Source organism: Gymnogyps californianus, chromosome 13 (genome assembly GCF_018139145.2).
Source record: "Gymnogyps californianus isolate 813 chromosome 13, ASM1813914v2, whole genome shotgun sequence".
Lineage (NCBI taxonomy): Eukaryota > Metazoa > Chordata > Aves > Accipitriformes > Cathartidae > Gymnogyps > Gymnogyps californianus.
The window spans coordinates 15,793,305-15,809,284 of record NC_059483.1 but is presented as its reverse complement, the minus strand read 5'-3'; the positions used below and the strand labels follow the sequence as shown (position 1 = coordinate 15,809,284).

The 15,980-nt window shown below is 36.6% G+C and overlaps 1 protein-coding gene across 1 annotated transcript in view; it reads left to right on the top strand.

Moving 5' to 3' along the window:
- CACNA2D3 (calcium voltage-gated channel auxiliary subunit alpha2delta 3) overlaps positions 1-15,980 on the top strand; it is a 483,288-nt gene that overhangs the window by 354,442 nt on the left and 112,866 nt on the right. The window contains exons 15-17 of the mRNA XM_050904793.1: positions 2,594-2,665; positions 3,464-3,544; positions 7,707-7,781. Of these exons, the coding sequence (XP_050760750.1) occupies positions 2,594-2,665; positions 3,464-3,544; positions 7,707-7,781 (228 nt within the window). The remainder of the gene's footprint in view (positions 1-2,593; positions 2,666-3,463; positions 3,545-7,706; positions 7,782-15,980) is intronic.

The window sequence follows — 15,980 nt, the reverse complement described above, 5'->3', positions numbered from 1 at the left end:
TACAGAGTTCTGCTATATGTAAGAAATTGTCAGACTTGCAAAGCAACAATGCAAAATACCTAGATCATGGCTTCCTTTGTAATTTATTAATGGACTCTAGCATTAATTGTCTTAGCAGAAATACCCAGTGGCTAACATTCTACTATTTCAAAGTATTTCTGCCAAAATGTCATTGCCCAGGGCATAAAGCTGTGCTCCTCCCCAGCAGGTAATTCCTCACAATCTAACAATTTTTGTGAAGCAAATACTGCAGCTTGAGTTGGTGACTCAGTGAAACATCGCAAATATGAGTCATCTATCATCCAGTTACTTGCTGACTCCACTTATGGAAGTGGCCAACAACCTCTTCATCTGCCGAACAAACAAAAAACCAAACAGGCTGGACTATAAGATTGCACTTCTATAGAAATGATTGCAGCAGTCAACCCTTGGTGGTCCTTGTAGATATCATAATTACAGGGCAATCATTCTCTGCATGCTTCGATAGTTAGTTTTGAGAGTTAATGACCTGTTCTCTCAGAATTTCCTAGGAACTCCAGACTGGGTTTTTTCTCCATTTAAAGAATTTCAAACACCCTAAAACTTTACTGACAGTCCCTTGGCTGGCATCCTATCCAATAAATTGTTTCTAGTAATCTCTTGAGAGTGAGTGGACTCGTAAAATAATACCGTACTGATACTTGACAAATGCATAATGTCAGAGAAGAACAACCCTGGGCAATCATATAAAATCTCTAAATGCTCCAAGATGTCACCCCATAATCAGCGGAATGCTTTTTCACTTCCTGGTGTACATGTGTTTGGGACTATTGACTCTCACACCACAGAAGGCTCCTCTCCATACAAATCATGTCAGTGTGCTTGATTACTACTCTGGCCAAGGAGAGTAAATTCTTATGCTAGTTCAGCCGCATTTGATTTTCAAGTGCAACCTCTGAACTCCCACTGTTTTCCTGAGTTGTTGTTTTTGGGTTTTTTGTTGGTGGTTTTTTGTTTTGTTTAATAACTTACTATTGCTTAATAGATCAAAGATTATATCAGGGCTGGAAATATCTCTTCTTATTAAAAAGGAAAACAAAAAAAAAAAAGCAAACATGATCATAAGTTGGTTCCACCTCATGTCCCTATTGATTCTTTATCAGATGTAAACCTTCTTAATCCTAAACCCTATTTGTGTTCCTGTCTGATGTCTGCAAACATTCCTCCTCACCATGAGATAGCGCCATGCTTCAGGAAATATACTTGTTTGGGAAACTGAAACCCTCCTGAAGCAGACTGGGAGCTGCAAGACATGTAATGTTCTAGATTTTGTCTGATTTGTTAATGTGAAACATGCTTCATAAAATATCTTGGTCATAATATATGACTTGTGTTCTGAAAATCTGGGGAGTTGATAACTGTTGCTTTGTTAATAACAAAAGCTTTGTTAACAAAAAATCAAAATTGCAGCAATTCTCAAAAAAATGTATTAGAAATACTGCCTGAGTACAGAAAATGTGATACTGATGTAGGGGTAGTAGGAGAATATCATACTTGAAATTGGGCATGACTGTCACCTACAGTATTTCTCAGGAATATCGTGTCTATTGCCTTGTCCATTTGGCTAAACACTGATGCAACAAAGCAGACTTTAATTGTGTTCTACAAAATCTCCAGTTGTAATTATAACTGGATGTGTCATGCTTTTAAATGTTGGATAAGTGTCTTCGACTTCAAACATCTTCCCAAATTATAGGGGCAGAAAGAGTTTAACAGTAACTCTCAACTTCCTGCTTGAGTTATCTTTCATGTGTAGATGGTGAAGATCTACAGGCACACAGAGCAGTGCTTGTCTTGAGCATCACAGTTAGCCTTTGCCTTATGGCAAAGATGTACTCTGGCCAGAGGGTGTGAAAAGTGAAGAGAGGATAGTCTGAGCAATGTAACTCTCCTGTGGCCAATGATAAGCATTCTACATGTTTCTCTTGAATGGAACCAAGGTCAGGAGATCTGTTTTCTCCCTAAATTGAAGAAATATGTTGAAACCTGATGTGCAGAATCAGCTAATGCTTCATGCATTTGCTTCCAGCAAACTGAAACTGGATGGAGCAAAGATGCTCCTGGGATCCTAACTGGCTGTCATCCTTTCTGCCACTGTGTTAGCTGATGAGATCTCAGTCTGGACCAGAACAAAGTGCATGCAACTCATGACCTCTTGTCCCTTGCTGGGAGAAAACAGCCTGAGGCAATGTTGGCAGAGCTGACACTGGGAAAGATGTAGAACAGAGCTCCAGCTGCTTTGCTACCGCACATGCTGCTTCCACAATCCACATTTCAGCCCCTTCGTGTGTCTCATGGGAGACTGCAACAGGAATGAAGATGAGGCATCTTTCCTGCCAACGCAGATGGTGGGGTGGGCAGAGCTGGTATAGTTTAGTTGAGATGGAGCCAGGGCTGGGCTGGGCTGCACTGACTGCAAGTCTAACTACATAAGCGTCATTTAGATAAATTGCCTTATCTCATTTAAAATGAAGAGAATATAATTGAAAAATGCAATCATATGTCTGTAACTGTTCCTTACTTCTTAGAGATAATATTTCTTTTTCAAATATAGCTTGCTGATGATCAGGGATTGGTGCTGATGACAACTGTTGCCATGCCAGTATTTAGTAAGCAAAATGAGACTGTAAGTACTCAGAGTATTTCTGTCATGTGATAATGGGGTGACTGCAGTGAAGTTGCTTTCAGGGACCTAATAAGATTTTAGCCAACTCTAAAAATTTTTCTTCTCTTCTTCTTTTGTCTGCAGTTAATATCCCTTTGTTAGCATAAAAATGTGGACAAATAATCCCAAATAACTATACCTTAGAAACCATAGTAAAATAATGAAACTATGTCTGAGAGAAAATCTCAGGTGATGCTAGGCCTTAGGGTTTTCTTACTTCTATATTACCTTTTTACAGCAAATAATCTATATCCTTTTCTTCTTTGCACTGATATGCTGCTATTTCATAGACTTAAAATTTAATTAGTCATATGTATATTATGTATATATCTGTTTATCTTTACTAATTTAACAGGTTATTAAAGAAAATTACAGGTACTTTCCCCTTAATGTTTAATCTTTCTCTTTTGTTTATCAAATGGCAGGAGAAATTGAGAAAGAAGGGAGTAACATATTTTTAACAGTAGTTTTTAATTAAAAAATTATTTTGCATAAGGAAGTTTTCTGTTGACGGACTCAATAGCTATCAGAAGTTTGCATGCCTTTTCGATGGGAATTGCAGATAAAGTAGAAAAGAGCAATATTATTGATTAAATGACTGTTTGATCAGATGAGTTGTACCAGCGTCTGCTTTCCCCACTTTTTAAATAATTTGTCTGTTATCTATTCACTTCTGCAGAGTAGCTGTAATGTGAAATGAGCGGTGAGAATGTTCATCATTATTGTGGTTCTGAGTGCATCTTTTGTTGTTCTTTTCAGAGATCTAAAGGGATTCTTCTGGGAGTAGTTGGCACAGATGTTCCAGTTAAAGAGCTTTTAAAAACTATTCCAAAATACAAGGTAATAGACAAATGATAATGTGTCCTTTATACTCAGTATAATTATCTGTAATATAATATAAATTATTTAGCATGTTAATATTATTTATACTGATGTAGGTCCATTATTTCACTCATTTTCCTCAGGAATTCTAGCTCTGTCGTGTCTGATGGTTAAATGTCATTGGTCCTGAGATCAAGTGCAGTTTTTAATACCAAAATTAATATATGGCTTAATTGTCACATTTTTGCAGATCACAGACTGCTCTAGAAGGTAATATTAAGTATTGTCCATAATAAAATCCATGAAATGATTCAACCACACAATATAACCAGAATACCGCACAAAATAACCAGAAATTCATGCTGAAAATTTGCATAACTTTGTATGAAAGCCGTACAAAAATCTATCCTTAACATGGCTTTAGGCTTCCTGCCTGTGTGTAGTACTTCCTATCCCAACTCCATGTCCCACATTAGTCAGCTCCTTGAATTAAAGCAAGTGGCACATTTCAGGAACTTGAACAAATTCCTGCCTAACCAGACTAGTGGTTCCTTCTCCCCTGCCCAGTATTTGCTAGCTATTTCTCTCGAATTAGTTTTTCAAAGACAGAGACAACTCTACTATAAAATTCTTAAAAAAATAATTATCATAAAAGTTTTCAAAATTTGATGCACTTCATCTATTGTGAAACATTTGTAACTCAATAAAAGAAGGCTTCAGGCAAATGCAAAGATATAATTACATTTCATTTAAATTTGATGCAATACATAAGTATTTCACTACTACTCTATGTCTGAAATGCTTTACTATAGTGCTGTTTTATTCACAAATGAAAATTAAATGAATGTTTTGCAGTTAATTCCTAGCAGAATTTTTTTGCAAGACAAATAAGCACATAACACAATACTGTAGACAGCCTTTACTAAAGAGGCCGGCTATTGGAATAGCTACATTTTGACGCATACCTGTACTGAGCATAAATTTTTATGTCATACTTTCTTCTTAATTGGCTGCCATGTTCTCATTTACTGATTTCTAAGAGGGTGGAGGAATAAGCTGACTTGTGAATGCCTTTGAATATTCCTACATGTTTTTGTAGATAATTCTACTTAGGAGGAAAAAAAAATCCTTCTATCGATTTTAATTCTAATTTGAATACATTAGCAATTACCAAATGATTCAATATGCAGTAACTGGAAAGTTTAAATTAAATGAGAATCTGATAAAAATAATGCATAAAATACTGGCAATAATATTGATAAGGTGTATTGGAGTAATTTCCTGGGACCTGGATCCCACTAGGCTAGATGCTATGCAAACGCAGAACAGAAAGGCTGTCCCAGCTGGAAAAAAAGTTTGCAGACTATGGGAAGAGCAGGAGATGGCTACATACTGATATCAGAACATAGTGAACAGAGACAGAGAACAGTCTCAGTGCACTAACCACCAAAGTTAGTTAACCGCAACTTATATTATACTTTTGTGTATGCAGAAATACAGAATCAGTAGAAGGTAGAAGAGAAAGGAGCAAAATTTGCTCCTTTGCAGAATTTGGAGCTATGGAACCAATCTTTGGAGCAGCCTTCTAAGGAGCTATGGGTTAGAGCAAGTTTCATTTGTAATGAGAAGGAAGAACAATGTTGTAGTAACTGCAGAAATGAAAGCCTGGCTGTGCATGGCTGGATAGAAAAGGCCATATCACAGCGATGTTATTCAGAAGTTGTCTGTAAGATTTGGACATAGTCTGAATGCAAGAACCTAGAGAGAGTGTGGGGCCTGAATAACAGGTATTGCAGCAGAGTTAGAGTGATTCAGAAAAGGAGCAGATAGGCAGGAAAATTAAAATTTCTGGTTTTGTCGTATGATACTATATTTTTTAAGACTTAGTTTTCTGTGGAAGTAATATACGATCCTCTTTCTGAATATTAGACTTTTTATTTGAAGGTACATTTTATATTGCAGGATGTAATGTAAGAGAGGATTATTACAGGAGGCACCAATATCATGCAATACAGTTAGGTTAGTGAAATCACTTGAGTTATAACTTCCAGTCTCACATACCATAAACATTTCTGAACAGTAAAAAGACCATGCAATTGCAAGAGCATAATCACCGCTGGGACCCATTCCTGTAGAGGCAGCATGTGAAATAAAATTCACACAGGGATATAAAACGATTGGTTGGAAATAGAATTCTGCTGACCTGGAATTCTCTCAGCTTGGACGAGGTGGATTTTATGCTGAGGAAGATGAATAATAACAATAAGCTATTTTCAGCAGTCATTATCTAGACTAAACTTCCCCAGATGTCAGTGGCAGTTTCCCCTGAATAAGGCAGGGTTGGATTTAGTAATACTTAGTTTTCATGTGGCATTTTACAGCAGTTAGAAAAAGTTTTTTTGTTTCTGAATCTGTCACTTAGAGTTCAAGGTTTAAAATGGCAATACTGCTGTAACTGGTAGTACCTCTCAAGCCAAAGCATTTTAAGTGCAAAGAGTGTGCAGTTTCACATATTGCACAACATACCATAAAATACTACCCTTGGAGTCTGGGTATGCTTCAAATAGGCAAACATTTTTTTCCTGTGAAGTATACCACCCACATTTGTTTCCTTACCTGACTTCCATTGCTTGGATGTCATTCTGCAGTTATCAACACAGACAATTATACTTGAGATCTGATATTTAGCCAACAGCTAGTTCACTTGTCATACTATAATAGGTAAAATATGTCCACTGTTATTATTTTGGTTATCCCTCCTTTATGAAGAGATGCCAAGAACATATCACCTTGTATTACTTTCACTGAAGTTTATTGCTTTAGGAAAACTGCTAATTTATGAAACATTCTTCTATATGGCAGATACAGTTGACCATATACAATCATTCACAGAGAGACGGTATAAATCTACCTGGTATGTTTTCTCTATGACCTTGCCATAATATCATACGCTGGTTTATATTTCCAGAAAATTACAGAAGTCAACAGACTTGCTGTCCTACTTGCCTCTTAGAAATTATTCTGACTTGTCAACCTTGCTCACATTGCTTTATGCCAGACAAATGCCTAAGGACCCACTTCAGCAAAGCATTTAAGAATGTACTGAAGTAAAATAAAAAGGTTGTTAGTAGTGAGAAACGTGAAGTAAATACCAAAGCAAGATAGTTCTGGAGTTTTGGATTTGGTTTTTTAGTACCTCGGTGCATCAAGATGCTTAAATAAAGATATATGGGATGTTATATTACATTACTTCAGAATTGAAAAAAATGGGTGAGAAAGTATAGTGAGATGTACTCTTTGCATGGTAAAAGTTACATACTGAAGCTGCAGAAAGATTCTACATTAGCAGCAAGTTTATGCTAAGAAGGGATGTTTGAATGCCCTCATGAATGATTTGAAGGTACATTTGTTGCCTTCAGTGGGTGCAATCAACTGTGTAATAGGCATATTGTTAAAAGAGTAGTATTGTTATTTAAATAAGTACAGTGCTAAATTTGATTACATATACCGATAGGCCTCATAAAGCATTTCATTGCTCTCAAATGATCTCCCATAGTTCCACTCGGTACAAATATGTAAACTTAAAGGAGTTTCTTTAGTAGAAAAATTCCGCCTTCTGTGGGTCCAGATGAACTTGAATTAACAGAGCGGTAAAATGCCTCTAAGACTGGAAGATGTAAATATCACATATGACAGGCCACTGCTTGCTCACTATAATGGTACATTCAGTACCATTGATTTAAATGATTCTTTTACAACATCTCTTGAACAAGTGAAGTAAGCTGAACCTAGCCACTCCTGGGAATATGTGAATTTACCAAATTCCAGTATCCTTTTGCTTTGGCACGTGCTATGGTGTATGCCACGTGCTATGGTGTGTCATATATATGTGTATATCTAATTCACTCTAAAGCACACAGAAATAAGTGCCCTAGATAGCAAAGTCTATGTGACATTTTAAAATTGTGCTATATGGTGAATTCATCGCAATGACAGGTTCTCATTTTCACAAAAAGTCAAGGATCAGAGCTTTGTATCTGTTACAATGAAATACTATGTGGATAAGGGTTACGAATGCCAGCTTTAAGCCCTGGGTAACTAAATTCTTGCCTGATTTTTTTGTTTAAGATTTTACTGGAGACCATGCTAATTAGTATTTCTTTCTTATTTACTCTTACAGTTAGGTATTCATGGATACGCTTTTGCAATTACAAACAATGGATATATTTTGACTCATCCAGAACTTAGGCCTTTGGTAAGAATACTGTTTACTGATCTATTTTATTTAGCTATACATGTTGCATTTGTTTTTCTTTTAGTGTGAATAATGTAATATTCATTAAAAAATTAAATGAGACAGACCAGTTACTTTATATTACTTTATAGTACATTATAATTCTTGGTAAATTTACTTCTGGAAACAAAGGTTAGCATGAAAAAAATCAAGGAAAATAAATACACAAGTTATTTCTGCAAAAGATGCAGGCCTCCATTACTGCAAAATGGCAAAGCCAAAAATTGCTATAATTATGTTCATTTTGCATTGAAACGGAATGCCAGAATGCTCTATTGCTATGTAATAACCCCTATTTGTCATGTTAAAGTGTTAAAGCTAATTTAATATATGTACAGAAATTTCAATAAAGCATATTCTTAAACAAAATAGGGGCACAAGGGATTTTTGTACTAAAAGAGAAATAGCAGCAAATTTTACCTTTAGTTTCCTTTATCATCTTGTTTGCATTAATCACAGCAAGAAAAATAGAAGTGCCTGTTACGCAAATGTTTATCAGCTTAACACCCTAGAGAACTGGTATGTTCTTGATTGCATCATTGTTTAGGAACAGTACTTGCAAGTGTTCCATCACTATCAACTCTTAGCAAAGCATCGGTATTAATAATTCCACTCCTGTATACACATGGATGCCATATGTATTTCTCATGCAGGCTCTTCAAGTAATGTCCAATTTCAACAATATTTTAGTAGAAAACAGAAATATTAATTGGATGGATAATTTCATATAAAAATAAAATTATTGAAAAGCATGATTAAGTCATTAGCATATCTGATGTTTCCATTCAGCAAAAGAATTTGTCTTTCTAGGATTTGGACTAGGAATTACACACTTAATTAACATTTGTATTTGCACTTATTGTTTCCCCATTTATTTTTTAACTGGAGTAGAGCTTATGAAAAGTTCAACAGGAGGACTTCTATGGGTGAATGGAAAAACATTTTCTCAGTAACTTCACTGTAAAATGGACAGACAATCTAATGGCAAAGCAGACATTATAGTATCTTGGAAGGAATTTTAAAATAAATGGTTTAATTGTCATTTTTCATCTAAGAATATCACCCATGATTCTGGATGGTAGAATTTTTCACAACTGTGGAAAGGAAGACAATACCTGTAGAGAATTTGGCAAATTACTGACCAATAAGCAATACAATTCACAGAAATGGCTCTTGCAAATTATCCCACTGGCTTTTTTAGCATTCCAATGGTGAGTCACTAAAGCTATATATCTAGGTATAGACAGCTCAGACCCCAGTCAAATTAACATGCTCCAGGGACCGTTTTTTTTTCACCTCTACACTCCCCACTGATGATTTCTCGTAATGATGAATTTGTATCTTCTTGGTTTATGGGAATTAGGACCTCTGCTACCCAAATATATAAATATTAGGGAGCGAAAAACTTCCAGCCTCAGTAGCAGCAGTTTACTCTTAAGGAAGACAGGAAACTCTAAATCGATACCTAAGCATTTCACCCCTCAGTCAAAATGTGTTTTGTCTCTACAAGATATTACATACTTGAGAAGTATGTAAGTGTAGGGTTTATGAGATTGATTCACCACACCTAGACACATCTAGTCCAGAATCCCATTTCCAGCAGTGTCCAACATGAGATTGTTCCTGAGGAAGATGCAGGAACTGAGTAAGAGGATGTGGAAAATCTCACAGCGGTCAGTATAACTTTTAAGAGTTTCAGATAGGCTTCCGCTCATAAACATTTGGTTCTGACATTTTAACATTAAGACTTATTAGAGTGGATACTTCTGTTATCCATACTAACATACTCATTTTTGTCAGTCTGCTTGACTTCTCATAATGGTGATTTTTCATATTGTAACCATTTTATGCACAGTTTTTATTTTGAATTTGATTTTTAAATTTCATTAGTAGTTCTTATATCATGAATATGGAAAGCAGAAGCTCCTGATCTATTTTTTCTTCTCCATTTCTTAATTTGTGTAATAATTTGTGATTGTTATCTCATTGAATCTTCTCATCACAAAAAACAACCAATATTTTCAGTCTTGCTGTAATGTTTTTCTACTCTTACTTTTCTGCATTTTGGCATTTTGTGGTCATGTTGTCTGTATTTTTCTGACCTCTTATTTATCCATTCTTCCATGTTCTTTCCTTTTCTGACTGAGATTGCCCACTGAGCTTTATTTGGTAACCATAGCAGAGAAGAGGCAGCAATAGGGGCCGTACAAAACCTCCTTAGAGCACCTGGATTACATACAAAGATTTTTAATGCACCTTCAGGTCTCTTCTGCTGCATCTTCACTGCTTTGTTACCTCAGCTAGCTTGTCCTTGTCAAGTGACTATATGTGTAATTTTGCTTTTATCTCACATCCAGCTGTGCCATAGACATAACCTAAAAATTGCTTAAAAGAGCCAAAGTTAAAAGCACACTGACTAGATCTAAAATTTGACTGTCATAGAATTCTGTATCTTTTCCTACAATTTGCTATTTGAAAATTTATATTGGACTAGTTCTATTAATTCACCTCAGTGGTTAAAATGCTGAAATAAATGTTGTTGTGCTTTAATGTAAACTTTTTATATTAAACTTTTTTTTTGTGGGAAGTGCCGGTGTGGGGAGAAGCTGTCTTCAAAATTTTTAGCTGTTGCAATGGAAAATGTGATAGGGGATTGTTTTTAGTTCATGATTGGCCACTACCTTCAGAATATTTTTTCTTATCCCTGTATGTATGAAAATCCATGGGGTTTTTTAATATCTCATTCTAAATTGGATATAAACGTATTGTTTTTTATAGCATTGCCCAATTTTCATAATACTAAAATCATGACTTGGTCTTGATTCCTAAAAATGCTTTTGAAATCTTCAGGTATCACGGGTACATCTGACAGCCTATATTTGCAAGCCAAAGGAATAGATATTTGAAAGTTCCCTATCTACATCACAAGCGTTTGACAACACATGCGTTTGTTGTACTGTCCCTTTTTCTTCTGGCAAATTACTTCCTTCAAAAATATTAGTATTTATTCATTACAGAATAGAAATTTTAATAAACAGAAGGTAATGAAATCCAGGAACACTGGATAGCTTTAAGTTAGACTGACAAAGGGTGTTATCCTCTTTCCTTATTTCTGTTGTGGTGGCATGTTTTAATGAGGCAAAAGGTGGTTCTCTGTTACTATCCCTCGCCCAAGTGTACATCTTGAAGGTACTTATTTCATTACCTTATACAACAGTCTTTCTTTTTAAAATCAAAATGTTGGGCAGTAGCCCATAAGCTGTCAACTACAGGGAACTCATTGTGATATATTCACGGTCTGTTCATTTTTTTGGAAGAGGCATTTTTACCTCTGGGTTCTGTCAGTAGTGCATAATGGGAGTCTTCTGTTGACTTCAGTGGAGTTTTTGAGAGTGAAGTGATTGCTGGCTTGGGCCCTGAGATTAATATTGCAGGCCGAATCCTGATACCATTGTAACTAATGGCAAAACATTCCATGAAATTTGTGACAATAGTATGTGAAAATAGGCATGTAGGAGTGGAATTAGATAGTTCACCAAAGATATTATCTAAAATTATTTGGGTGGGTTAGAGTTTACGTTCAAGCTCCATTGATTACTGACTTGATCCACACTGGTTTATATTGCTATTATGTTTTCCTATGGTGATGTAAAGCTAGAATATTACTAGACTCCTGAGTTGCTAACCCCAGCGGCCATGTCCGTTAGTTCTGAAGCTGACATACCGCTTTTTAAGGAATTGTCTTATGGGACACTGAGCAGACAGGCAGGATAGCAAACAGTCGCTGAGGAAGAGTGCTTCCTGTTGTGCCAGATTTTTATCTTATGCTGACCAGTATATTTAATCATTAAGCTAGCTACATTTTTGTGTTGATTATCCTATTGGGTTTATGTTTAAAAATGTTTTTCTTGGAGATTTCCTCCCTTGTTTCTTCTGCCTTTTTTTTGAATAAACTTGGGTTTCGGTTAGGATTACTGGTTGCGTGTGCACGGGCAGCTGGTGGGAGTAATTGAAGGAAGAAGAGGAAAGTACTTTCTAGATGCTTAGAAGGTACTTGTAGAGGTTTATGACAATTGCTGAAGTAGCCCCCAGACTTCCAACTGAGTGCTGGCTGGAAGTTGTCACGGGTGACTGTTGCCATAGAGGGACCGGAAAGGACTTTTGGTTCCATTCTTCTCTAAAATACATTACTAGAGCGGTTAGTCTTGACAAACAACTTAATAAATCATGATAATCAGGGAATAAGGAATCCCTTGGAAATTCCTTTTGGAGAATAAAAAGAGATAGCTTGTGAGGCCTTCCTAATTAAATGATTGAGTGTAAACGACAATAGCAACTCTGATATTATCTCCCTTCCTTTTGTTGCCCTTTTCTTCCCCAATCCACCTTAGGCCGTGCCATCCCTGTCTCCCGGCGGTGACCGGCTGTCCTGTCCGTGACCTTCCACAGGCGCTGCCGCCACCGCTCCCGGGGCGAGCCCCGAAGCCGTGCCCTTGGCGGCGGGGCCCGGGACGGGCAGCGTGCCCCCCCCCCCCCAGCTCCCGCGGGCCCGGGCGGCGCGGCGGGCGGAGCGGGCGGGAGCCTCCCGCGGCTGCGCTGTGGGGCAGCCGCCATGCGGTGGCGCCCCAGCACCGCCGAGGGCGCGCGGGGGGCGGCGCCCCGCCCCGCCGGGCGGAGGGGTGCTGCTGCGCACGGGCAAGCGGCGAGCGGGACGGCGGGGCGGGTGCGCGGTGCAAACTGCGGTGTCAGAACCCAGAAACTCGTCTCAACTGGAGTTTAAATGAAAAAAATGCTTTTGTCATCTTTCTGCTGTATTTCAAAGCCTTTTTTTTTTTAAATTATTATATAGTGGATGAGTACGTTTTAAATGTTTTTACATGTTATATGCTTTTTAGGGTGCATTTCCTATCAAAACTACTCCAGGGGTAGCTCAAGAAACTGTAGCTGATGGTAATGATATTTCAATTTTTTTTTAATATTGCTATATCAGAATGCTCCTATATGCTGCATTTTGATTAATAGTCTATATTTTTACAGAGTAGTGTTGTATTTTCCATGAGAGAATATTTTAAATTATATGATGTAGTTTTGAATTTTATATTTAGTTTAAAACCACGACTTACTGTTTAGAAAAAAATGAATTGTTTGGGAGTTCAAAAGTGAATTTTGAGATTTTTCAAGGCAGTAACTTGGTTTCTGAGGTTCCTTACACACGCTTGAAATGTGTACATGAGGACAAAGTTTTTCTCAGCGACAGTTATGTCAGATTTAATTGCTTGCTTTTCAGCATCCTGTTAGCACTTTCAGTGTACTAGGTGTTACTGCATTAAATTTTAAAATGCAAAATATGTCATGATGATGTTATGGTTTGCCAAAGAAAAGAGCTTAGTGAATGTAAAGGAAGAGTAATAAACAGTGATATATACTTTTTACATACACTTAAAAACAACCACTGTATTAATTGTGGCTGATTGCTCCTTACTGTAACTGTCATTGTGGAGTCTGTTAAATGTTGGTGCCAGAGGAAAACTGCTTTCTTAGAAAAGTGTCATGGGATTACAGAGAAATTAAGGAATGCCACCGAAAGATTAGTGTCTGCCATAGTCATAGATTGACACCTTTGTGAATCTTATCTGGCGTTAGGGGTTTGTGCCGTTGCCTCTCAGTCCTAATGTTTGTGTCATGTTCAATGAATAATAGCAAGATTGCTAGTAGACTTTGTGAGGTCTACGGCTTTTTTGATTCATAGTTGGCAATGGAATTTGTATTTTTGTTCAGAGAGTAAAGAGGGATTTTGTTTTTAGTAATTATTAGGTTCATTTAGGGTAGAATACTCAAAGTTCCTGAACAAGGAGCTCAAGTTCCTTAATTAAAGAAAATAAGCATTTAAAGAAAAATGCATATGTTATGGAATCAAATCACATCTTTTATTCAGATTCTACCATTTTTTTTGAGAAATGTAAGATTAAGAATGTGTTATGACTTATGAATTAATCTAATAACATCTATGATGGCTAAGGATTTTGTAATATTTCTGAGTTTAAATCAAAATCCTCTGTCTCTGAGAAGATTGAGGCATATATTCATACTGTCAGTATAAGCTCGGGAAGGCTAGTAATGGTCACTTTTCGAATGGCTATATGTGAATACTCTTTTTATCACTGTAAACCAATTCAATTGATACATTGCTTTCTTTAAAATGATGCCCATCTTTATTTAATTTGATCAGTCATAATAGGGAAAGTTACACATAGAAATCAAAGCCCATGTATATATCGCAATACCCTCACCAAAATATCTTGGTGGTTTAGCTGCCTAAGTTACCATTTTAAAGTTAGAATGTTGACTGTCACGATGTATCGTATTAAGCTAAAGGACTTGGAGTATTTAAAGATTGCTAGATCAGTATTAAGTCTTTTGTAGCTGTAAATTCTGGGAAAATTTGTTTCTCCTAATATAGAAAAACAGAGAAATCCAAGTCTCAGGGGAAACATTAATGCCCCACTTAAGCAGTGTTAGCCTTTCATAAGCAGCAAATCTCATTTCTCTCTGGGGAGTCCCGCCTGGAACGTAAGATAACCTACACTTACCCTTGCTTTATTCAGCGACTTCATAAAACTCTACAGCTGTAGCTGACAGCAGAATATTTAAATGATTTGAACAGTGTAAATGCCTCACGTTCATTTAAATAACTGAAGAATTCAATCACTTGAATGCCAATGATTATTCCTATTGGAGTTTACATTTCAAAAAAGACAGCCCATCTGAATCCCTGTGAGAGCGTTAAATTGCTATCTAATTAGAAGTGCAAAATTACATATATTTAAAAGATAATTAAAGGTTTGAAGGCTGTTGAATAACTGGTTGCACATATAAATGAATCACTGAGAATTTGTTAGCAATATGTGACGCTTTCTTTTATTCTTTGCTTTCGGCTTTGAAGTTAGGTATAACCGAGCTCATGGGTTTAAGTCTGGTAGTATTAAGATAAAGGCAGATGTTTTTAATTATTTCTACTCAAACTCCAAATAATTATAAGCAGCTGCCAGTTTTACATAATCCCAAATGATAAGGTCCTGAGAATGCAAATAAAATCCTAAATAGAGGGGTTGTTTTTTTCAGCGGAGTAAATCACATACATGTCGCATTGCTAATCAACTGCAATCCACCTGAAAATGTGAGCTCAGCCGATGTACTCTTTGTCCAGACTGTAGGTGTGTGACTTAAAGCTGGGTTTTGTATTTGCTTTTACCTCACCCTGTATATTTCCATATTTTGTTTCATCAATTTAAACATTACTGCACCATTTGTAATGCAAACACATGTTAAGAGTGTAAGTAGACAGAGTAATTTAAATACACGTGGCATGAGAATTATTTTCTTCTATTACTTTGCTAGAGGGTTCTCCTGTGTACATGGTACATCTAATGTTTCCTACTTTTTCTCTGCCTGGAAACTTAGAATTGCATTATTCTCTTTTCCCTAGCAAATGACATGGGTCCTGTTGTCAGCTTTTCTCTGCAGTATTTCTGCAAATTTTATAATGTGGCAGTTTTTCACTGCCATCTGGCATGAAAAATCAGTCCAAAATAACTGTTTTTTACTGCCAACCATAACCTAGGAACTTCTGGATTAACATCTTAAATAATACGCTTGTCATGAAAATCTTTCTTTAGAAAGGGAAGTTGTTCTTCCTGTTTTCCTAAGAAAATCAAGACGTTACCTTTTTAATATTAAAATAAGGAACTTTGTATAGAAAGCCACTTTGGTTTTGACTGGACACCTATGAGTGTTCTACAAATTCAAGATTAAGTGCAGATCAATAAAAAATCATTTGAAGCTGCAAACTAGATGCAAATCATGAAATAAAAGTATCACAAAACACAAATCAGGATCATGTGAGCTGGAAAAAAAATTCCAAATGAAATAAAGAGCTTAAAAGCCAAGCGGTAGTGATTTACATTGAGATAGAATGCTGCTTCACATGTGTCCCCAGGCAGAACGTTTTGGAGCTATGTAGCGCATGGTGCATGAAAGCTCAGTCACTGTGGGTGATGTTATATAAACAGGTGAAGCAGTGAATTTTTCACTACTGGGGTTGGTTTGTTTGTTTGTTTTTTAAATGTCAGTGTGAATCAGTCTATTGAAGCGATCTCTTCC